Source organism: Scomber japonicus, chromosome 14, assembly GCF_027409825.1.
Source record: "Scomber japonicus isolate fScoJap1 chromosome 14, fScoJap1.pri, whole genome shotgun sequence".
Classification (NCBI taxonomy): domain Eukaryota; kingdom Metazoa; phylum Chordata; class Actinopteri; order Scombriformes; family Scombridae; genus Scomber; species Scomber japonicus.
The window spans coordinates 22,984,315-23,010,582 of NC_070591.1; the positions used below are offsets into that span (position 1 = coordinate 22,984,315).

Here is a 26,268-nt window from a genome sequence, read left to right on the forward strand (position 1 = left end):
GATCCAGTGGTTTTCTTTGGAAGCCGAGGGGTTTGTCCCTAAATTAAGATTGATCCTCTTTTAGTGATGGTTCATATACTTTGATTTAAAGCCAAATATTTCAAGAGCTACTGCTTTTGATCTGCCAATTAACAAAGTGTACAGGATACTGCAGCACTGATACAGCGCTGAGCTTTAATACTTTCCTCTCTTGTTGCGCTCTAGTCAGATCTCCAAGCTTAGGAAACTTGCAGCCCAGTTGCCCCGTGGTGTCCCCGCCACATTCTCAGCCTCACACTTCACTTTTCCTCACTTCCACTTCAGCCGCTTTACGCATCTCTTGTTGTGTCCACATTCTGCGCTCCCCAGAGCCTTATTCGACGAGAGTACCTTTGGATAAATAAAAAGTTAAGGTACTTAAAATGTTATCTTCCTTGTTAAGACTTCTCGGTGGAGTTGTGTCTGCTTCTCAAAAAGCATATTCATCCATTCTGGTGCCGATAGTGAGCTCACAGGCTGGCGTGCGTCTCCAACGAGTCCTCCTGGAGGAAACCAGTCAAACCATATCAAACTACAGCTTTCAGAGACACACACGCTGTTCTTGTTGTGCGCTCTTGAGGTGGTTTTATACTATACGCCCCTGTGCAGGCGCCCTCCCCCTGGTTAACTCTTTCGTCCCTCTCAACCGGTCCTCCCCAAACTACAGTCATGCCGGGTGTAACACCATATATGCTTGAGGACATTTGAGTGGGAAACCAAAAAAAAGTTTATTATGCTCCACTTCCCAAAGCAGATTAGATATATTTATGCCACTACTTGTCACAATAACACAGACAATGTGTCTCAAATCACCACAACATATATTGGGGGTCCCTGAGGCAGATCCCATAAAATGTCACGTTTCAGTGGCATTAAACAGAGGAAATGTATGCTAATGAAGTCACCCCAACATACTTTATTTTTGAGTAACTTCCACTGCTCTGGCACAATAAGGACTCCCTGAAACGGTCTCAAGTAACTTTGGTGGTCCCCGGAGGCGCACTGGGCGCACTGCCGCGCCGTTGAGCAGAGGAAGACACCCGGAGGCGCTCCACAGGAGGTCTGAACTCTCCTGCTGTCATATGTACAGCAGCAGCAGCAGCAGCCTCGTCTCAGTCTGTGATTAGCACGCTGCTACGGAAGGTGCTGTAACACTTCACTTAAGCAAGACAAATGGTGCGTAATGTGATTAGCCTTTGTGAGACTTTTTTTATTGTCCACTTCAAAGGATAGTTCGTTGTGTCAAATTATGCACCAAGCAGGGATGCTTCTGAGTCAGCATAGGTGACAGTTCACTGAACCCCAAGGCACGGCAGGGACCTTGATGGTATGTGTCGACTTATTTACATTCAGTTTAGGCGCCAGAAGAACATTAATGCTACTGATTAAGACCTAGATCAAATTGTTACCTGTCAGTGTAATTGTGATTATCTGTCAGTGTTCTTACAGCTCGTATGAAATCATAAATTTGGACATTTTCTAATCGACAGTATACCCACCTATTTGATGTTGCGCACGCTGAAGCCTTGATGTCTTGGGCAAACGGCGCGTGACGCATAGATCCGGCTGCACGATGATAATGGACCATCAGGTCAGTCACTCACTGAAATTTGACCATTCTTGTATCCAAGACACTTTCACATAAAAAAATGTTTGTGTTACTATCGATATTTGTGTCATTTTGACTGCAACACATAAAGTGTACCAGCCACACAGTGTTTGAAAATATGTTGAACTGAAACCCAAACTAAGAAAAACTGCAAGATGTCACCATTAATTACATTTTTATTGTCCTGTCCTGTCATTCACTCTCAAATGAGGGTAGCAGACTCCATATGTGATGTTTCATAAATAACAGTCAACCTGTCAGCATGATCCTCTGGAATAAATCTATACTTATAACTCAGGCTAAATTATAACTCATTTGGGTTAAGTGGCAGCTACTTTTTATTCTAGTGACACAAAAGCTCGTGACAATGGGACTGAGCGAATGGGAGCAATTCAATACCTGAAATCAGATGAATCAGATGAGTAATGTTGCATATAATTATTAGTGCCATAATTGACTGCATAAAGCTTCCTGTTTCCAAATGATCTCACAAATAACTCATAAAAGTGATCATGTGTCTGAATTGGGCTATAAATGTGAAAGTAAACTCTTCTGTCCTACTGAAATACACCACCTTGGCCTATTCAGTGTGCTCCCTGTTAACAAGTGGCTCCCAGTATGGAGCTTTACAGCAATCTTCAGTTACAGTCTTACTCACACCAGGCACAGCATAGCTGTCTGAACCATGTAAATCTGTCCTTTGTCTGCTTCACTTCAAAAAAAATCCCTTTCCAGAATAGAAAAATCTCTTTCCAAATGGAAAACAGAGAGCAGCGAGAATGCCTCGCCTGCTTTGGACACAGTGGTGGACATCAAAGGCGTAGCAGAGGATCCCCCCTTCAGAATAGCAGCTACATGCCATTCCAATAAGTGCAGTGTATTTGGATCTGCAGTTCAAAAGAGGCTGGTGCAGGCAGGTCTCTGGGGCCTTGCCACCAGTAGTCTGGCTGCACAGATGTTTTGAATGCCAGCGCAGACCATTTGCCACTTCGGCTAACGCTGAGGGCAGTTAGAAGTGACTGCGGGGAAGTTTGGCAGGACACGTGCTTCCCACCTTACCCAACAGTCATATTCACAAATCTGAAATTGATGTCTGTGCAGTGTTGACTGTAATGATTTTATGACAACAGGCCTTGTAGAGCAGCTGAAGAACATTTTCTTTTCAGTGCCCAAATAGGATTTGATCATTTAGGATTTTTTTTTTTTTTTTTTGCCAGGAGGGTTCATCCAAATTCTTATTTCTAAAGAGATGAATAAAATGTGTTGACTGTCATGGTAACGGCTGTAATATAAAGGGTCTGTGCTTGTATTTAACCAAGCTTGTCGATGTTGTGTCTGCTGACAACCACAGTTTGCTTTCATTTCCTGCTATATCCAACAAGAAACAATTACACACTGAACAATGTATTGCTTTCTCTCTCACACACACATACATCATTACTAGACTTCCATCACATGCACTATACAAATTTGTCTTTCAGAAGTTGCTGTGATTCAGTTTCTTATAAGTCTGAATATTGACTAAAACAACATACAAACTTTAATACAATGTCTTCTTTGAGCTCAGCTGCATTATCAAATATGAGTTTCCTACAAGCATTTTTCCTGCTGTGCAAATGTTATGTGCAAAAATGTGACTGGTAAGTCTCTGCAAGTTAGAGTTTGCCTTTCTGCATAATCACAATAGAGCTCAGTGTTTGAACGCTCCACGTCTGTGACGAGTTATTTTCGAGAGAATTCAAGCTTTAAATGTCTCTTTACACACACCTGTCTTCTGCTGTAAATCCTAAATGATTTTAACAACGGTCACATTTGGACTAAAGGTGAAAGTAAATACAAATTAATAACAGATATCCCGGTCTAAAATTGTGAGGCCCGTCTCTTCCAGATCTTTATGGAACAGTACACTGGTATGACATCACAGATTTGAGGATTAAAGAAACTGTTTTCTATTGTTTCTGGCTATAGGAGCCAGATGTGAATATTTACTTACAGAACAAAGTGATCCAGTATAGAGCAGATTTCAATTGCTTTCTCCTTCAGGGGGAAAGTGTCTTGTTTTTTTACTTCTCCAAACGTTTGCTCTGCTCTGTCTCTTTTTGTAGCTCATCTACTATCTTCTTCTCAAGGATTGAATATTGTATTTTTTATCCCATCTCATAACAAGTTATCATTATGTTGTTTATGTGGAGGAAAAAAACACAAACACGGGGATGCCCGGCGGGTAAACAAGTGTCAACTAGACCCAATTTTGACACATTGTGAAAACACATTTATCATCCATCTATAATCCTTCCTGTGCTAATCAAATGATTACCCCATACCACGGGAATTTTGAGTTCAGCTAATTGCTGGGTTTGGTTTCTGTTGGCTCAGGTGCTGCATACTCTGCATGCTTACCTTCACAACTGTTATGCAGTTTGTGCATGAAGGAGAACAGCAGGTCTTTAAAACATCAATAATTGAGCTGTTAAGACTTGGTGAATATGAGCAGTCTCACCACAAAACAAGCCATAACACCTTTTTTATACTGCACAGGGGTTGTTGAGATTTAATTGCATGTCAAAAAAGTAATTGCCGCATGATCTATTATTTACAGGAAGGTTATCATTTACTATGGAGATGAAAGTGTTTTTAGAATGGGACGATTTTTATAAGAACAGCTCACGAATGGAACGCAATGAAGCCATCTTCGTCAATTTTTTGCTTAACCAGTTCAGCCATGAATAGTGTAAATAATCATGTGTCAGTTTCAAAGGCAAGTTTTATAAGTTCACCCTTTAGATAATTCATGGCCCTTCCTAATCTAAAACACATTCAAGAGGCTTCTACTTGCTGTATATGTTCTTTATTGGGGGTATATATATATATAAATATATATATATACACACACACACACACACATACATATATATATATATATATATATATATATACACATATACATATGTCAGAAATTAAATTAAATCCAAATATTAGCAATGCACGTAATACATTGTATTTTTTTACAAATTTTTTTAAATAAATGGTGACTGATGACAATTTATGATGTGGAAAAATGAAATAAAAAAAAGTTTTGCATGTCCAAACATAGACACTAGAGTATTTAGAACAAAAGTGTAAAATTATATGACCCCGATTTAAATCTAAAATTCAAAAATGCCCCCAAAAATGTTCAGAAAAACTGAACTTCATAACTTAACTAACAATATCTAGCTTGTCTCACTAAAAAAGTTGTACATATTGTAAATATACAGTATTTTACATTATACTTGACTCTGAGAACAATCCAGCAAGGCATGTGCAATAATTACATTTATGTATTCACAGATCGATTTATTCAGAGATAAAGTATTTCATGCTCTCAAGTTCAAATACTTTCTCTTGTTAAGAAGCACAAGTAAGTGTTCTATTAAATCACAATGTTTTACAAACATATAAAAAAGGCAGCTGGCAAACATTTGGCCCTTCTTCTGCTGCGAGACATGGGTGTTACTCAACATTGTGTGTTTATGGGTCTGCTGTGGCGTGGACACTTAGACTTAGTTTTGACACTGTGAAGTGAAGGTGTCAAGGGTCATATCAGCTGTCCAGCTCAAAGTCTGTCTCACCATAGAGGTCAGTACAGGGGGAATATTTCTGTCGTGAGAACTTCAGACAGAGAGTGTCTCCCACCTCGTTCATATGGTGAAGCACCTGAGGACAAAAGAAAAGTCTCAGAATGTGTGTTTGATTTAAATAAAAGAAAAAAAAAGTCTGTAAATACTGAGAAAAGATACTGAAAAAAGTGAATGTTGGTAAATTTCTACATCTGTACTGTGTGTGTACCTGGTCCAGCATGGCTCTGGTGTGTGCTGCAGACACACAGAAGCGAGCCCTGGCTTCTGTAATCGGCGTGGCTGGAAAGCCGACTACCACTACACCAATTTTCCTCTGCAGCATTTCTCGTGAGAAAGCCCTATGCAGAGACAGAAAAACACAAACAACTAGCAGTTTATATATAGAAGACAAAAGATTGTAGTTTTTGCAAGTTTCAAATAAAGGTTTCTCTGACTCAAGGAAATGCAGTCACCTCTAATGTTTGTTATCAGCTGATATTCTTTTAAAGTCACTGACTTTATATTTCCTGAACAATAAGTGGCACTAGGATTTTTTCTTGTGATGATATCTTTTCATAATTACAAAAACTTTAGGGCAAAAATTCACCTCTCACCAACAACAGTGTCACTGTGAGCTTGTAAAGTTGCTGGTGCGAATCACTGCCTACCTTACCTCCCAATACAAAACTGAACAATCTTTTATTTATTTTTTTTTAATTTCATATTTTAAGGTCTGAAGCCTCCAAAATGTGCAATGACACCAAGAGCCACATCAGAATGAGAAAGCATTTGCTGCTTAGCCTCAGCAATCATGAGAAATGCCTTTCCAAAACCTTAATTATGCAAAATTGGGATATGTGGTATGAATGACATCATAATTTCTGCAAAAATATGATGAATTAAATCAAAACACATAACTCACAATTTTGAAAACAATATAAACTTGTCTGACTTTTACCTTGGCGAGGTCAAGCAGTAAATGATCTCTAACTTTGTGAGAAAGTGGACAGTTTGGAGAGTTCAGACCATAAAAATATGTTTTGGAACATATTTGGTGAATCTGACACAGCAATATAAAGACAAACACAGTTTTTGTATGTAAGAAATGTTTTGTGTGTTTCAAATTATATTGATTCCATTTAGCTCTATAACACATAATAGTGTGTACACCACAGTGATGTCACAACATATGTAGATTGAACACATATTTCATTGTACAATATTTAATAACAGTACAGTGAATATCAGACTGTTACTCTTCATAAAATTGTCTTTAAAATGTGTCTTGAAAGTTAGAATTGCATGTTTTGATAAATAATTTTTAAGGCCAAAACTGGTAACAACTACTTTACGTTACATTACTAACGCCCATTAAAATAATGACTTCTAACTAATTACAGTATGTATTATTTTATTGAGCCCATCACTGCTAGTGTACTACTGTAATCACACACTACAGTCGCTTCTGATTATGACAATTGCTGAATGGTTTGAACTTTTCATGCGTATTAATAGTGATGAGCAATGAAAGACACTTTATACCCAACTGATTATACCTGAGTGGCTGAAATAGACCTGAGTTATACATAACCAGTACCTGATGTTTCCTCCTAAATGGTCACAGATACCAGTCTACACCACTGATTCATGGAAACTTTGAGAGTGTAATATTAGCAAGCTATTCAAATCACTGAGAGATGGTACACAGTGACCTGGCCTGAAACTGCTTGTGACAACAAGGGCCAATGAAGTTAACACATATAGCTTCAAAATTGGGTTATGCATAATTAACATGACAATATCCACACTCTACTCCAAAAGAGGAAAATGCATCTGTCAATCCGGTGCCAGTGTGATGAGAGTTTAAGTGTACTTACACCACTTTGCCTGGCATGTAGAGTAGGACTGGAACCACAGGTGAGTCATCATTGCCGTAGATGATGAAGCCCATCTTCTTCAGTCTGGCCCTAAAGTATCTTGTGTTCTCTGCCAGTTGGCGGATCCGTCTCATACCTGCCATGAAAACAAGGACACCACCAGATGTACATAAGTGAGACTCACTGCTTTTTTGCATATTTCCGCTGGCCCCTGCCGAGAGGGACATCACCTGTCAGTAGTAGCTAATGTAGTGTAAGCTCCGTGGAGGGCTATCGCATCCTGAGTCCTGCACCTCCATCTGGGCCATTCCAGCCTACACTGTGATTACAACTCAGCTGCAGCAGCAGATGGTTCAGTTTTGTCCGCCTGACGGCATGGTGTACGCACTTGCATGTTGCCAAAATGAGGGCTCGCAAATTGGATACGATGGATTTCGCACAAAATGAGTGACTCTGGGTTGCCATTGGAGCGTAGCCATAACTAAAACGGAATACAAATCATGCTTAAGTATCGCATGTATTTCATATAAATGTATTAGAAAAAAAATCAAAGGCAGCAGAGGCGGAGCACTCTGCTAACCCCCTGTGTGCCCTAACGATGTGAATCACTGGGGAGCCAGGTTGCTCCGTGGCTGCAGCAGAGTTTGGCATGGCCCAGCCTTGGAACACAGCTCTGTTTCCCTCTGATTACCTGGGAACAGATTGGCAGTTCTTTCAAAGGGATGTAAGAGAGCACTTTAAATCCCCTTATCTCAGCAGAGAGAGAGAGAGAGAGAGCGAAGGAAAAAAAAAATAACAACATAACATTCGGGCATCTGCCAAAAAGCACAGGCCCCATTTTGTAAATTGTTCCTCTCTGCAAAGAGAGAGGGCATGAAGGTCAAAAACATGCTGCCAGACACAGGAACCATAGGTGGTAGGTGAGAATTTGTAGATGTTGCTGTCTGTCGGAGGTTCTCCCTATTTCAGAGCTGTTGCCACCAGTTTGCCTTAAAGTGCGAAATTCTACATTTGAGAGAAAGATAAGGGAGGCAGAGCAAGACTGAGTGGAAGATGAATAAAAACAAACATGGCATATACACTAAGATCATTTGACGTTTTCTTGCCGCAGTGTGCATTTATAGTGTTTTGATGTTTTGAAAGACTGCAGTGTTCCCTTCCCTCTATAAGACAGGTCAAAACTCATTTCTCCACAACAGCTATTTCATTGGGCTACGTCAGACGCAAGGCATGTCTGGTTCAGAGCCAGATGAGGAAGTTACTCATCTCTGCATGAAAGTACGATACACCTCAGCCGCCAACAGAACAACATACCAGGCTTTAGACCTTGGAGTGATTAAACCATTACAGCACTCTATGATAGACATGTTCTGTAATTTTGCATGATGCTGCATCACAGTTTTTTTTTGCTTATTTTCCTGTTGCTTAGGCCTGTTGTCACTCCTTAACTCTGACCTTTGCCCTTGGTCTGAATTTCCAGAGTCACTTCTCTAATGCTACAACCACTATATGTGTACTTACTCTATTCCCACCACTACCGAAGCTACAACCACGATAGCTCAAGAAGAGTTGATCTGGTGGTAGTGCGGCTGGTCTGGTAATGACTACTTCCCTGCCCCAGTGTCTGATGCCATTAAAGAAGAAACTTCTCAGAGGTACATGGTTCCTCACAACACACATGAAAATGATTTCCTCCACGTTAAGGTCACGTGTGCTCAGTGTCCCCCCTCGTTCTACCACTGCAGACCCCAGTAATTGCTACCACATTTTCTGACCAAGCAGCTGTTTGTCTTTCCCTGCAGGTCTGGAGTATCTCCTAATGTTAACATTGGTACTGTCCTCTGGATTTGGTTTGCTATTGTTACCATAAAAATTATATAAAGGTGTAACATTTTTTATAAGACAGACATAATATTTGTCTAAGCCGAGAACATCAGGTTTGACGTGTATATGGATAATGAGACTGAGATTGAGAGTGACATTCACTGGAAGGAGCTCTAGTGCGCTGACATACTCACCTTCCGAATTCCCGTCTATTCCCATGATGCACTTCATTGCCCGTATGATCTGCTCAGTGACAGGAGGAGACATGGCCGAGGCGTATACTCCACTATGAGAATGGCTGCGCAGGTAGTTCACCAGCTCCTGTAATATAGGACATGGATAATCAACACATTTACCTCACACAATATGTTCACAATTTATTTTTGATCATAAATAGAAAAAAATATTGATTGTGTGCCTGATGTGTATCTACAGAAATAAACTTTTGATTTCATATCTTCTGTGAAAGAAGTGAGGCCCTGCACTTTTCCTCTAGGACCACTAGAGAGAGCTCATGCACAGGCAACACCTGAGAATCAATTAAAATACCTCAAGTCATTTCTCTGTCACTATGACTATCTGGCATTGACTGTAAAATAGCTCTGGATGCTTTCCTGCTCTCCGCTCTGAGGGAGCCAGAGCACTAATTTGAGAAAGAACCGATGCTGAAATGAGCCAGAATGAGGACTGTCATGCTCATTATTCCTAAATGTCAGCAAGAGATTAATTCTGCTTGTGGTTGTCAAGAGAAGAGCAAGATTTCAAGAAACTGATTCAGCCACGGGTCCCTGGAGCATGTGTGTGTAAGTGGTCTGAGGTTGGAGCGGGCCTGGAGCTGTGATGGGCTGCTGCTCGGTGGCTGAGCGGTGGCCAGCGGGTGCAGGGTGATGATACGTAGCCGGAGATGCTGTCTGGCCACCATTTCCACTCACCGCCATCTGTCCCTGCTGGGCGGTGGCTGTGGCTTCCTCACACACATACAGTAAGGGGAAGGGATTTTAGGGGAAATGCTCAAACGTAAGAGCCCTGAAACAACCTGACATCTGTTTTCATTTAAGGCAGGGGATTTTCACCGCTTAAGGGCCCCGCAGGATTTTGGTGCAACCAAGATAAACCAGTTAAGAGAACATGTCCGAAATCCATCTCACGTCTGGGGCGTGGAGTGACAGCTCAGAGTGTTTTCCGCAGCCACATGGCGGTTGCAGTACTGATGTGGCGATACATGTCCACAATGCCACAGAATAGGAGCAGTGCTGGCGCAGCACACGCGCACACACACACGGTCCTTATATATTTGATAACCCAATTTAAATGCCATCCCAGCTTTTGAATAAAGGGATGATGAACAAAACCTCCTCCATGCACGGTTGAAGTGAATTAGAAGGAGCTTGGAGTATATTCACTGCTCTATTTATTTTTGGTACACTCATAAAATAGCTATAACATGACTGTTTTCCAGAACACATCTGCAGAGTCTTTTGTCGGGCAACGCAAATCCATTTAATGTAGGATTTGGGAGATTTCACCACAACAACAAATCTAAAGGCTTTCTCTCTTTTCCTGCCTGTTTCTTTCAGGAGTTTACTACTGCCAGCTGTCAAATCAGGCAGAGTGTTCATACTTCAAACATTATCATGCTTGTTAAAGGCCATCCTGTTAAATCTGGAGCACAGTTCCGACGCCTGCCACAAGAAGGGGCTGGCCCTCTGCCAGCTTTACCTTCTTATTATGGCAGAGCGGGGCTGAGCCAACATAAGGGAAGGGCAGGAAGGGTCCCACTCTGAATACCTAATTCAAACAACATGGCCGTTTCCTCTGTTGCTTTCTAATCAACTGCCACAAAACCGGTGTGGTTATGTACTAAAGTGTACTTTTTAATGGAGTAAAAAGGAATTACAAAGGCCCAGAGTCACAGCCTGGTGAACATTTGTTGGACACATGAGAGCTTCAAGGGAGAGATGTGACGGAGTGCGTATGGTTAAAAAACATACGTCTTGAAAAACAGACCTGGATTAATTCGTTTTTAAACACACTTTTCATGGTGTGATCTAACCTGCTTTGGAGCCAAATAGGTTAATGTTGTTACACAATTGTTGCCAGGCTGTTTAAACAATGACCGGAAATTATCACAAAGTCATCTTTTTTTATTTGGTTTCCTGAGACTGGCAAACTTACCCAAGGCTATCGGAATTGTTTCACTGGGATTAATCCCACCTACATATTGTACATCTTGACCCTGTTCAGGTCCAGGAGAATTACTTTTAATGAGCAGCATAGCAACCAGACTAGTTTCTGTCTGACAGGAGAATCAACAGGTCGACGTAGTGTTAACAAGTTAAGTCTCTTACGTGTGTACTATGAAGTGGTTATATGAAGGGAAATGAAAACAGTGATGATGGATGGTGTTATAATTTAAAACAGGCAGAGTTGTTAAGTGTAACATATCTCTGTTGTAGTTTCAAAAAGGAATACCATGCCAATCCACTGCCTCTTCTATCAGCTGTTGTGCTGTTGCATCAAGACAGTGTATACAGTGTGTCTATTGAGAAAGTCATGCTGTGACTTTCCCAGTAGGGTTCTCACTAAGGGCCTTTATTACTTGATTTTAGATAAAAAACTACTACTAATAAAAAGGGAGTGTAGATATTTGGATATGTTCATTGAGATTAAAGTCTATTAATATTAATTTCAAATGAAACTGAATGAAGAGAAAACTGATGCAGAAAATCCAAAGATGGACAGGAACCTTTTTCCCTGCAATGTAGCCTCCAGCAGCCCCAAAGCTCTTGGTGAAGGTGCCCATCATCACATCCACATCAGCTGGGTTCACATCAAACAGCTCGGTCACGCCCCTCCCTGTACGTCCCACTGCTCCAATGCTGTGGGCCTCATCCAGGTACAGAAACGCTTTATACTTTTTCTTCAGAGCGATGATCTCAGGAAGTCGCACCACTGAGCCCTCCATGCTAATGACAAAGGATCACACAAACAAGGAATAAAAGTTACAACAAGAAAAAACATGGACACACACATTTAATCAACTGTTAATGAAACTCTTAAAGTGATTACTGTTAAAAGGAAAATAAGCTGACCTCAGCCTCACTTCATCCACTGCTCAGCATCTGTACATCTGTAATTGTATATTACATAATCTCACATACTTCAATCTTCCAAGAATCTTTTTGCTGGCCTCTTTCATTTTACTCCCACCTCTCTCCAATCTTTTCCTCCAGTCTGATGCAAGCCTTTTAAGGCTACAAATGGACAGCATGAGTGAATATACGGCAGGAGAAATGGAGCAATCCCAGACCTGCTATCCTTGCTATGGCTGAGAATGTCTGCAGTCCAAATGACATAAGACAGGGTTTCACCAGGACCCGTGTGGACATCAAAGGCAGGCCCAGGATAATGTTAAAGCATGCTTACTCTTTATCCGAGCCTTTTGATGTTACTGGAGAGGCGATAGATGGAGCATTAGTTCTTTCAGTGCTGTACCAAGAGATGGCATCTCGCTTATATCTGAGCCAGACATTAGACATTATTGCCTGATAAAGCCTGTTTGATGATGTGCAATTAAGTTGTCTCTCAAATTACCAGGATGGTTGTGAAACTAATTACTATATTACTACCAACTGATGGCCATGTTTAAGATTTTCCTCTTTGATTGATTAGAAGGTTGTCATAAAACAATTAATTAATTGATTAAATGTGTTGACGAAAAACGACATGTTTAACAAAAGCACTATAGATATGTTATTTTTTTTGTTCAGAAATGCAACTGAGGGGCAAAAAGAGGCAAGAGAGGAGAAGAGAAAATGGCTGTGATAAACAGTTGGAGCTGGGGGTGTAGCCAAGTCAATCTCTGTGGCTCTATTTGGCCTTGATTTGGAGCTAATGAGCAGATGGAGAGGGTCACTAAGACTCAGGATAGCTCACTGCCAGGAGAGACACACAATACCTTTCTCCTCTCTCCAGTAATCAAACGGTACCCAACCATGCACGCACACACACGCACACACACGCACACACACACACACACACACACACGCTATCCAATATTCAAGGGTAGAAAGGGAAGCAATTGAAACAGGGACCCTCACAGGGACTGCTAAACACAGACCGAAAGCTCTCCTCAGGTTACAAATTAAGATTCCTACCTGAGCAGAGTCTGAATCTGGCTCTACTAACCTCTTCTTAAGACCACCTTGAAGCCTGTACTTAAAAAGATTGATACACCAAATCTGCTGACCCAAGATATGTGTCTGTGAGTAATATGTCTGTGTGTTGTATAATAGCTGGCAGCTGACCTATAGATGCCTTCCACCATGATGAGGATCTTCCTCCAGGGCCTGTGGGTCCGAGGCTGCCCTGAGCAAACCGCCTCTCTTAGCATCTTCTCCAGACTGTTCATGTCTGACAGAAACACACACACACACACACACACACACACACACACACACACACAAAAACAGACAGCAACCCAAAAAATATTATTAAGAGAAAGACAAAGCTTATAACACACAGTGATGTTCAGAATAGTTTGTGCTATAAAAACACACAACACTCACTATTTATATGTACATAAACAATACAGACTGTAGCAATAATCAAATCATGGCTTGTAAGAAACACTGTCTGAAAGAAAACAACAGTAAGCAGCAGAATCATCTCCAAAGGGCAGGCCAAATCAGTTCAGAGTACACAAGGTACTACTTTATCTGCCAGAAACGCCTTCCACAAACTACAGACAGGAAATAACTGCTGCCTGATGCTCATGAACACCTGCAAAGTCTGTATCAAAGAGGATTACTAACTGAGCAAAACATGAGTTTGGCCAAAGGTTTCCTCACTGCCGTCTGCATGGTTGCATTAAATTCTGTCTGAAATTTTGGCTTCAGTAATGTAATTCCTAAGTGGCATTTGGAGATTTTAAACAGGTTAAATGTGATACTATTAATGATCATTATCTTTTGCTTCACCAGCAGATGGCAGTATTGAATGACTTTAGCTAATAGGGAGCATTATTCAAAGTATGACTGCAATCCAACCATTTCCAGTTGAGCAGCGAGTAAACCTGTCATAGCCAATACTCTGTCATAGATGATTGATATGTCTGCTGCAGCACAACAGGTTTAGTAAAGAGGCAACAGATGCTCATCTGATAAAAATTACTTCCTGAAGCTCAGCAGTGCACAACGTATCTAATGTTACCAGTCTCAACAATAAGGAAACTGGAGGAACATACAGTGGCATGCTGTGTGCACAGATGAGAATAGGGGAAAGATTATTTCACAGTTAAGCACTGATTTATGATAAGCCACAGCCTGAAATATTGTATGATGGTGATGAGGAGGATGGTATTCTTTGGTTCCTCAAATGAAGCATGTATGGTATGATATCCATTCAATTATCTTATCTTTGTACTGACCTCCACTATGCAAAAATGTGACTAGCTTCATAAACAAAAGCCTAACCTTCCTACAGAGACATTTTATCATTTAAAAGAAAAAGAATGCAAACCTTCAAACGAAGCACCCTTTATCTACAGTTCAACTATTTGAAGTATTATTAACAGACGACTCTGACAATGCTAGACTGGACAGACCAGTTTATCGACTCTCTGGTATGCTAATTCCATCTCCAGGCAAAACTGGCCACTTAACATGTCAAGCATGTCAAATATACATAAGGGGACTCAGAAATTTGAGATGGGGGTTTCATCAATATATCACTACAAAACATTACTTTACTTTATTTATCTATGTTTTTGCTAGGCTAACTGGTATAACCCTCTTTGTAAATATTGGCTTTGCACTAATAAAAGAGTGTCTGGTGCAGGAGGTATAGAGGCAGGGAGGGGTCAGCTGCTTAGGTGCCTGAGGGCTCTTTGCCTTTAGACTAGCCTCTGGGGTCTGCTTGGAGGACCCATAACTGACTCTGCTTGTACCTGTCAGGACACATTTGCTGCTAGAGGACTGGCTCCTGAAAGAGCAGAGGAGATTCCTAATGTAAGCTAAATGAACAGTGTATCATATGCTTAATAATTCTCCCGTATTGACACTATGTAATTTGACAATATAATAGAGGACAGATATATTAAGTAAGATGACATTTTCATCCAAATAAACTTCTGTTTTGCTGCTCTGCTACTGATGGATAAACATGGCCGTGACAGTGAACTGAACCCATTGCATTAAAGCTTTTACATTTGCTGCTCTAAACACAGAATGTTAAGTAGGTCGTTCCTAAGGCAAATCCTGTACTGCACAGAAAGTAATGTGTTTTTTTTTCACAGCACTGATAGTTTGGAAAGAACACAAGACAAACCGGATAGGGTGAGCAATGGTGGCTGTACAAACAGAAATACACACAGGTTTAAGTCATACTTCACTGCTTATTGCATTAGTATTGTGCAAAATCGCTATGGCTCATTCTCAGATGAAATAGCAAGTGGACTTACTGTTGTGTTTAAACACCCGGATGGTTGCCCCTGAGAGTCTAGCCCCTAAAATGAGAGAGGTGTGATTGACCTCATCACTCAGTATCAAACAGCCCTGGAAATCAGCAAAGAGAAAAAAAACGTTAGCCATTTTTCCCTAAGAAAGCATTTAAATTACAATGTAAAAGCTGAAGCATATGTAGCTGCATTAAATAATAACAATAACAAAACAAAACAAAAAACTTAAGGGTCCTCCACCAATTTAGCATCAGAGTCTTGTAATTTTGTCAGACTCACAATGGACAAAACAAGGATCAAAATCAAGCAGCAGAACCAGAGATATTGTCTTTTTATCGCATGCCTTTTTCTTCCTTGTCAAAACCTGGCACCTACCCATTGCAACTTGACAGGATTCACGTGACTTTACAGATTTAGGTGTCATGTTACTAGTGGCTAATGTAGCATCAGGTTGCTAGCCTTGAGCAGAAATGAGGAGTGAGCTACAGAGATTGGGTAACCTCACTTCTTTCTAACCTAATTGTCATTTTCAAATATGTAGATATCAGCCCCAATCCACACTGACTCAAGTGACACCATCGCACCATGCAGCTCTCTCTGGAGGCACAAAAGTCTTTATACATTTTAACACATGCAGCAATACCACAGACAATGATGTGCAAAGTTGGTGGAGTTTCCCTTTAAAATATGTAATCATACAGTATATTGACATGACAATGACATCTGCATAGATGGTGTATGATCATGTTCTAGATAGAGTGGGTCAATTAAATGCTATCTTGGGACAGGAGAAAATAATTTGCTTCTAAACTGAACACCTTATAGTTATCACAATATATGGATGGGAATCAGAACAGTACCTGCTACCAACTTACTTTATTAATGTATTTCAACATGTCTTTGTGCTTTTTTGCTGCAGCCTTGTGGAATGTACTGTATCTTAATCACCGCTCTAAAATAGATCCACCGGGCCAATTACATGTCAGCCCGCCCCCTACCACAGTTCAGTCACAGTCACCTATGTCTTGGTCCACTATGTGCTAAATTGGTTGTATGTACTCTATATGTAAATCTGCTTTCACCTGTTTTATGTCTGATGAAGTTTTGACCAATGCAAACATCTCAATTTTATTAATGAAGAGAACAGTCCTTCACATTAGGTACAAATCAGCATGCAAATGAATTCAGCCGTTCCATGAAATTCTCTCCAGTGCATTAGCATATTTAACATGGAAGCTCTAAGCATTTGACTGCATTAGTTTGAATGAACTCTTGTAGAGGGTATGTTGACACCCTCTCACTGACAGATACCCTCAGTTTGGCCTGAGGTCCAGCTGGCCTGGTCCCTGGTCTACCAGCAGCTGTCACTCTAATGTAGCTCTGCCTTCACAGCAAGGCCAGTCCTGGCACTGCCTGTCCCTGTAGGATAGAGTTGGCAGTATGGGTTGACCCTCAGCCCCTCCAGGGTTACTGCGGGGGCTGCAGCCTAAGGGGCTGCTGCACCTCTTGAGCTGCATAAATGACCCCACTCTCATCACTTAAACAGTCAACCTACCCTTCTTCCTGTCCAGTCCAATCACAGATATTCATGCTGTGTGTTGCCCCTGGTAACCCATGGCCGTCTGTGTGAGCTAGGCTTGTGTGGCGACAGGCCGGAGTAATCATACCCTTGAGTGGCGCTCTTAACAAAACCTGCCCTTCCTTGTCTATTTGTCTGAAAGCGCTATGTATGCCCAGAGCCTCAACCTCCTGGCTACTGTAATGTTTAATTATGATTTTAATTAACGGGAGTGGGTCGGGAGCTGTTCGCAGCTGAGTTTACTTGACTGTTATTCATTAATTTAGGCCATATGCAAGAGAAGAACAAAAGCTGGGCTAATTAAATTAATTTCTACTTCCCCGTGAAACTTGTTCCCTTATACAGTTGGATTTCCTTTGCATGCTGTGTGGCATTTAGTGTGTTAAAACACATACCTTGCCCACAAGTGCTGGAATGTTCATCGAGTTGGTGGCAAAACCCATCCCAAAAGTCATGGCGGACTCTACTCTCAGGAAATTAGCCACTAGTTGCTCCAGCTCTTCGTGGATGTCGAGGTTACCTATATGACAAAAATCACAAAAGGTGACTCACTGTGACAAAAAACGCTGTTCTTGTTTGTTTATCTGGTGGTCCTTGAATCTTGAGAGTTTTCTGGTTGTAGTCACAAGTTTTGACAGACACTGATACTTCCTGATATAATGCAGACTGGGGGGCAAAAGCCTGGACCAGCAGCACTCACAGTATCAGTGCCTCTCACTCTCTGGGGATTTGAAGAGATTTATAAAGATTCAAGATGTGATAAATGTGTAATTCTGTGCAACTACCCTTTTTCATCCCAGGAGATATCAGGGCAGATCCCACAAGATCTAAAATATGTCTGCAGCACATTTTGGGACAGAGGCAGTTGCTTATAAACCACTCTGACAGGCGGGGACCAGAATTCATTTAGCAAATTGATCAGATTGTAATCTGCCACCTGACATGGTGTTTTTCTATTTTGTGCAATAAATGTGGGATTTTCGGGTATCTCTGGGGTGCTTTCTGTACTGCCCTTGTGGTTAGCTGATAAAAAAAAGAGAATTACTATTATAATTGTGAGCTACCGCGAGAGAGGCAGGCGGTGAAAGGCTCATATATACTGTATTTCATTTCAGCTGGCTCCGGGTGAAGTTATATGGTAGTAATACATCATAACATGAGTTCAATACATTTTAATAAACTGTTGGGCAGAAGTTAAGACAGTAAGTAAATATTCTACACTTCCAATTCACTAGTGATACAATTAATGACTGCTAATGACTAATACAGTACATCACTCCCCTTCATTCTAGGATAAAATTGTCAACATCATTGCAGATATAAAAAAAAGATCAGGGAAAAAATGTCTATTTACATTTACTCATAGCCAGTTGAAAACAAAAAAAAAGGTTGAAAACATACATTCATTCATTTACCATTAACCTTAACCATAACCCATTAATAATGTAAAAAACAGAGGTCATCCACATAAGGAAATGGTGCATTAATTGCCTATACACGGCATACTAATCATTACAATCAAACTCAATAACAATCAGTAACCACAGTGGGCAGGCATTAGAGAGTTCAATCAGATTCAATGTTTCAGGAAGGACTGGAAAATGGATATTGAGTGATGTGTATAAAAACCTAATGCAGTGAAGCAGCTCTGTCTTTATGGTGTTTCTCATTCGGTGCTTTCCATCAGGCCTTGCACCAAGTCAAATCGATTCATACATTTCCTCAGCCACCCAGGCTCGCAGCCTATGCTGGCATGTGCAGCTTTTTTAATCACACTGCACTGATATTTGCTTTCTTTAAAAGAACCTTTTACATAGCTGTGGCTTCACAGGCATGTCCTTCCACCTTATTGATATGCTAACTTGATATTGCTGCTCTGGGTCTGGATGCTCTTCAGGTAAGCGAGAGGCTTTATTAGATTTCAACCACTTTGCTTACTTGAGTTAACTGAAATAAAATATACCTATACTGTCACATGCATCTCATAAAACCTGCTCCTACCTATTCTCTGAATTACCAAGGTCACATTCCTGTCACCACAATCATCAAAGCTTGTTGGCAGAAAAGCTATATGACTATTCCCAAGGTTGAAGAGTCTCACAGTGATGAGAAAATAAAGATTGTCTAAGCAAATCACCAAGCTACTTCAAAGCTGTTCTTTCTTTGTAAACCTGTGACTGAGGTTTTTCTTTTACAACAAGACAATAATAAAAACCCACTTCAAAGAGTTAATAATTTCTATCACTAACCTCAACTGCAGTCTCATAAGACAAGTTCAGAATTCATGGCTTAGTTTTAACATGTAAACATGCCTAAGAGCTCTATCAGATAAGTATATTACTATACACATGGCTGTGAAACACCCACTGTTGTTTGCTTCGTAGCCACACTTAATATATCTTGGTAATTTGTCATTCATTTGAATGCATGACATCATTATCTAATTTACTGTATGTTAATGATTGCAAGAAAAGCGGTAACAGTGAGCTGTCCATTTATACAAATCCATGAATGTTTGACATGTCTGTTTATTCACAGGGCGTGCTTTCAGTGCACTTTGTATCTGCTTTCACTTGCCCATTCAATAACATAATCTGGAGGGGAAAATATTCTAACTGCACTTACATACATTTAGTAGTTAAGGGAAAATGAATTAGAATTTTGAGTCACTTTATAATCTGAACTTTTAACTTTTGAACTGAAACATTTTAAAAGGAACTGTGCATTCCAAATAGGTAACTTTCATCTTAAGAGGACTTCAGAGGCACAGACAAGAGTGAAGTATGAAAGGAGATTTTTGTTCTGAATAAATTTAGTGCTTTGAGTAAATTCAATAAAAAACGCACCCAGGAAATTTTGATTTTGAAGATTCAAATGAAAAGTCTGTGTATTACCAATACAAATCCCTGCATGTGAACTAAAGCGTTGGTGATATTGGCATCTGTGCTGCTACAGAGACACTAGGGTCTTTAATAATTGATGCTTGTTAAGGTCTCATGGGAGAAATGCTTGTTATTCCTTAACCCTGTCAGTGAGCCATTTGAAACACAGATTACAAACTCTGTGGAAAACAGTTCCATTTTGAAAGAGAAATAAACATATAAATAAATCACATAAATGAATAATGGATAGTGTGGAGGAGCATGGGGTTCTTGCACTTTGACAAACATGTATAACTATTAATCACATGCCCTTTAATAACTCTGGTTTTCTCTTTAATAACTCTGGTTTTCTCTGGTCTTGTCAAACTGCTGATATCATGCAACACTATGCAGCAACTCGGCCTCCTCAGAATCTGCTCACCTTAGCCTTCTCTCAGTAGATATTCAGCACGGTGCTGTCAGAAGTTCCATAAACCACACATCACTGACAGAGAAAAAAAATAAACTACTTTCCTCAAGAAGACTTTGAACACATGACCTGCTCAGTGAGCTTTGACGTTTACTCATCAGCACCAGGCTGATGTCCAATCATCAGATTTCACTACAACACCATTGGGATACAGGAACATGAGATCCTGGCATACGTCGCCCACTTCGACACCATCAGACACCGGGTTGAAGTTCAGAGGATAAAACAGCATTCAAAATTCATCTGAAGCCACGGATCCACTTTCTGATCCTTGCTGCCCTAACACTTCCATCACACATATTCCTTTTGCATCCAGCCTAATGTCCAGGGTGTTTCATAATGTTACATTTCACTATGATACCATTTCCCAACAGCTCAGTGTGGATCAGTGTGTAATGATCTCAGCTTATCCTCAGATTTTACATAATTTAACAAAGGGTGAATAATTCATATTACATTGCAGCCACTGAAAGATAATTAAACATGCAGGCCGTATAATTCAAGAGAAAGATAATAAATGATGGCATATGTGATGAGGGAGATGGAATTTCATTTCCAGTTTGATATTCGACCTATACAGGGTCCGACTTTTAAAAGATGCACATGTGAAATGTGAAACACTGTAAGACAAAGTAACAGGAACACCACTATACAGCTGAGTGCCCTCGTTGTCAATAGGACAACTACCACGCATTTCTTTTATCTTTACAACTTACTTACCTATTTCCTGCCTTGTGCTGCAAACCCCCACCCCATACTGGTGCACTTTGTCTGCCACAGTTGTCAAGAAATCAACGTTGTTCTCAGCAAAGCCAAGGTAGTTGTAGGAGCCCATGTTGATGACACTGTGTATTGTCTTCCCGGTTAATCTGCAGGCATATAAACATTAGGAAATTCCTTTAGCCTTTTTATTTTTTTCCAACACGCATTCAGAGAATTAATTACATGGTATAAAAAGCAATCAACAATCAATTAAATGCAATAGCTAATTATAAACTTGTTAAATAATCAGTGGAATTCTATTCATGAGAAGTGCAATTATAGCAATGTTTTTTTGAAGGGGAACACCAGTGAGTGACTGCAGTAGAATTTGTTATTCCTATTTCCTTGGATCCTAGGAAGAACATAATCAAATATACAAGTACAAGAACATATGTGACTTGATATAAATTTAGAATAAACTGGAAAAAGAATGATGCAGTGAATATAGTAGCATCCAAAATACATTTCTCAGGTAAAGTCAAGAGTGTGCGTCAGTATCAATGTTTTAAATGTTGCTCCATTTCATCAGTTGACCTAGTTCTTGTCTCAGCTCATGCAAACCTGTAAACCACTACAAAACCTGTCTGCATACTCTTTACCCATTCACCACACTTATACTTATGCATACCACAAAAGACAAACTGACTACCCAATTTCCATTGTTTTCCCAGTCACATTAAATCTCTTTAAATATGTAATCCATGCTTACCCCTCTTCCCTGATTCATAATGCCATATCCCCTCCCCATGGCTCTGTTCATATTCCTATTCATATGATATTCCATGACCATGCTGCACAGTAGCATCTCAACTATGGCCCAAAAACTGACATATTGATGACACATACCGACAGACTGAATTGTCTACAGTAGCTCTCCTAATCTATCAAAGCTTGTATTACCTGAACGTCCAGTTGTAGTCGTCAGAAACTCTCTCCATAAGGTCAAAGACAGGTCCTGGCAGGCTGCATATGGGACGGTTCCAGTTGTCTCGTACTCTCATGTACAAGTTTCGAGTGTAGAAGTTCTCAAAATCTTGATAAAGTGGTATGAAATCCTTTAAGCAGAGACAAATAAGCCAGGAGAAGGGCATTAAAGTGTGTTGTTTTAAGTGGGTTGCTGATGAAACTATAGGGACAATAAAAAGCAGGAAATGGGGCTTTCTGGTTACATTAAAAGGCCTCCAAGGACTAAAAACAAAGACCATCCCTGGTTAGATGACAGGTTTCAAAAGACCGGCACATTAAAAGGGAATTAAATGTAAAGCCTACAACATAACATATGATATTCTCCTGGACTGCATTTTTCAAGTACAATGACGCAAATTCTTTTTCACTAATGGACTGGTGCTGAGTATATCTTTTATGTCATGATTTTTATATAGAGATGAAATTCATTAACATCTGGGATTATTGTGGTATTAAAAACCAAAGAACTCACATTGCAGAGTCTTTATAGTATGAGACTGTTTTGTCTGCTCTGGCTCCAACATAAATATGTAAAATAAATCTTGTTGCAGGTTGAACCTTAAGTCATAGAGATTAAAGGCCTTTTCGCCCACATTCTCAAAGTGTAATTAGGAGCTCTTCCATAAAAAATAGACCATATTGTATAGTCCAAGAAGGCAGGTGTTCAATGCATTGTGTCCTCCTCTGACTACAGTATGGAGGAGACTTTGAACCACATTTCTGCTATCTTGGGGGGATCTACTATAGCCTTTATTCATATATGGTAATTATTATTAATACGATAATTATTCAAAAAATGATCCCCTAAGAGCAGTGTTAACAATGCTGTTGTCTGATCCAATGTAGCCACCACCCATGAGAGAGCCTTCATACAGTAAAACTTTCCATCCCTTGACTTCATTAAGTGACTGTTCTCAGCCAGAGTGAGAAAACTGCCTGTTTATCCCTGCTTGAAATTGCTTTATTGTTTCTGTCTGTACTGCCTTACCAAAATGGCAACAAAAACTTTATCACAGCTTTACTTGCTTTGATTCAAGCAGTGCAGAACAAGCCATTACCACAAACTTATAATATCTTAAGTTCAAGTTTTGGATTCAAGCACTCAAATCTATGGCAACACAATGGCTCCTTATGTGGCAATGCTCAGACCTTGTCTAGAATTTGAAGCACAGTAACAAAGAAGGAACTTGAATCCTCTGAGATTTAATTAGGTCTTCAGCAGATATTCTCAGTGGTGTCCTGTCTCACCCGTGGCAACATTACAGTGCAGAGGAACACGAATGAATAAGGCAGAGGGAGAGCTTAAGAGCAAAAATTGAAATAATTAGGGGAAAACAAAATATGTTGACACCCAAGGCATACATGCTCTTCTATTCTAACTGTCTGTGTGTGTATGTGCTACATTATATGTGTATGGCTACAACATGCATATGACTGTGATGATTGGATGTTTTACCAACCTTCTGTTCCACTCTTTCCTGGGCAACATGGCACTTCTCTAAGCCCACAGCTCTGAGGAAGTCTCTGAGGTAGCCAAACAGGGTGACAATACCAAAGCCCAGGTATGTCAACACAGCCACGTACATTGGCGCTTGTTCAAAGGACTCCAGCCTGTGCTGCCTGGAGGCGACTCCACTCCCTGGGACATATTTCTATACAACAACAGGCCCACATAAGCTGCTTACATTGCAAATGAGACAAGATAAAAACAATACCATGTGAATAAAAGTGGCTCGATTTCAAACAAATACTTGTAATAACACTAATTAACCTGAATTAAAATGAGAGTCTGGTGCACTGACTTGACTTGATTTAAGTATAAATAAACAGCACAGATATTATAGTTAGTAGTTGTGTTAAATTAAATGCATGCTGCAGAAAATATTGTTATATTACACTGTTAACATTCAAACAATAGGCACATTTCCCAGGAGACATTTTAGGCTTGTCAGAGCAGAAAAACATAATGTTGGCTCTGTTTAATTTGTCCCAGTAAGTCGTGATATTGTGCACTAACAGTGAGTGACACCACAGTCCTCCTTCAATGCAAAAATGTATTTAAAAGTTTATCTGAAACTTCAAACTTCAGCCATCAAATGAGTCGAATCAAGTTTTTCAATGTACAATGTCACACTTTTTGTTACTATACTTCCACCACAGCTCAACAGGGAAACACTGTTTAAGGAAACACAAAGAGGAAATTTGAAGCTAAAGAGACAGTAAATGTGGCAGACATCCACTTGATACATGACTAACTCAGACTGCTGAAGCCTAATATTTAACCCTACAGATAAACCTTTAAATGCACTTTTGCACAAAATGACTGTGTGAACACACTGGATTTTGCCTACCATTGCTTCTACTGAATGCGCCTTTGAAGAGGATCTTTTAATAGCCAGTATGAACAGGAGGAATGATTACAGTGAGGAAAACCTCTTTCAGAGTTCATATGGGCACCTGACAGACTTGGAAAAACTGTGAACCCATCCTTTAAGAAATTATTGGAAAGCTGTTTCCCTTGCTGTCATCACACTTGATTGGGACATTTCTAACCAAACTGTTGGGTAAATGCAGACGTCAGTTATTACATAACAAATGACAACGATATTTGGCTTTCAACAGAGCTTCAGTTACTTATATTTCCTAATCATTGTTTTCATTTTTGAGATTCCTGAACTGGTGTCAAAGAGCTAACGATAACCATCTATTTTATGACAGATTGATTGTTGCATGATTTGATAAACTTTATGGTTCTCATGAAGGTTTTTTTTCCACAATTCAGTCATTGCTGTCCATCTAGACCAAAATAAATACACATACTGCCTGCACAATAAAAAAAATATTTTAACCACTTCTGAAGTTGGGACTGTTTTGTACGACTCAAGAAAAATATGAACGATTAAATATAGAAATAAATTAGTGTAGTTTTGACCATTAAAGAGATGTCACTTCCGACAGCCATTTTTGTTTGTTTTCTGGTTTATAAGTAGCATAACAGCAAATAAAAAAGTCTATGAAATGCAGCAGTCGGGACAGTTGTGCAGAAAGTGCCTTTTAGAAATGTGGAACTATCTCTAAACAGTGGTGAGTATTTTTGAACCAACCAACGGCTGTGATTTAACTGTTAGCCTCATGGATGTAGCCGTGAAGACTGTTAGCTAACCCATCATTTACAATATTTTAAAAACAAAATCATTTGTTTGAGGAGATACAGATATAAATTGTTATGGTACTTATGTTGGGTAGTAAAATTGTATGTTACAAAATGAATTTACCATATTGACAAATAAACAACAAATAGCATCGTAGCCTCAAGCCAGAATGAGCAAGGTATAATGTCTACCGTATTCAAATAAAAATGGCACATAGGCTAGAAGCGTTAAAAGTAAAAGTTAAACAAAATCACAAAACACATGACAGCACCTTACACACCTAGCCAAGAGAACCTGTTTTCAGGGAGGGGTCGCTCATTTATGGCTGTTTACACATGTCTCTAATGGAGGAGCTGTTACAGTTAACTAATGCCCAAACACCGACAGTATAGGCTAAAAAAATGGTATGTTTGAAAATGTGTATACAGCTTTGCCAAAATACCATTACAAAATCACTTCCAGTAAGCGCTAATATGAGTGTTGATACAGGAAACTGCAATTTACAAACGTGTTTACGTCCATATACACTGAGCCAGTGTATCTTCAGTAGGGGATTGTATTTATTGTGCAGATTTGTAGTGGTTTATATAGCCTACTACTGTCTGTGAGATGTTTCCATGGGTTACAACGTTTGCCTACGTCACTGAGGTTGTTTCAGGTAAACACACCTTATAAAATACATCTGCACAGATTCAAGTCTATCTCTCCGATAAAGTGCTTAAATAGGATACCTGACTCCAGCACAGTAAAACAGGCGCACTTACGGTGCATGATTTGTTGCACATTACTTTTTTGCACGGAAATGTGAAACCATCCATACGTTGTCAGACATACCTCACTCCTGTGGTGATAGCCATTTTTCTTGACATCTTCACATTTGAGTCCATTCTGGTTTGAATTTGGTTTTAAGTTGCCGTCAGCAGCTGTTCTTGCCATATTCCTTAAGGCACAGGCAACAGCGACTGTCTCCTGTGTTTGACTGTCAGGTAAGACAACCGCTGTGCTTCACTGAAGTTACAACTTACTTCCTCCTTTCTGTTGCTCGGGTCAGCCTCTAATTGTGTGAGCATTGCT

The 26,268-nt window shown here is 40.0% G+C and overlaps 1 protein-coding gene across 1 annotated transcript; it reads right to left on the bottom strand.

The window, feature by feature from the left end:
• Positions 1–5,088: 5,088 nt before the first annotated feature.
• Positions 5,089–26,130, bottom strand: sptlc3 (serine palmitoyltransferase, long chain base subunit 3). Its single transcript, XM_053332994.1, has 12 exons — positions 26,029–26,130; positions 23,503–23,694; positions 21,977–22,131; positions 21,035–21,183; positions 17,359–17,483; positions 15,388–15,481; positions 13,235–13,340; positions 11,674–11,893; positions 9,122–9,248; positions 7,104–7,239; positions 5,456–5,585; positions 5,089–5,323 (listed from the first exon to the last, which is right to left on the bottom strand). Exons 1-12 carry the CDS (start codon positions 26,128–26,130, stop codon positions 5,210–5,212), a joined length of 1,650 nt encoding a protein of 549 aa, XP_053188969.1. The 3' UTR covers positions 5,089–5,209.
• Between the last annotated feature and the right edge of the window lie 138 nt (positions 26,131–26,268).

Coding starts and splice junctions, on each gene's coding strand:
- sptlc3 (XM_053332994.1), bottom strand. CDS start 26,130: ATGGCAAGAACAGCTGCTGACGGCAACTTAAAACCAAATTCAAACCAG. Junction 22,132..23,502: donor AGGAAAGAGTGGAACAGAAG/GTTGGTAAAACA, acceptor CTCTGCTTAAAG/GATTTCATACCACTTTATCA. Junction 11,894..13,234: donor ATGGTGGAAGGCATCTATAG/GTCAGCTGCCAG, acceptor CTTTGTCATTAG/CATGGAGGGCTCAGTGGTGC.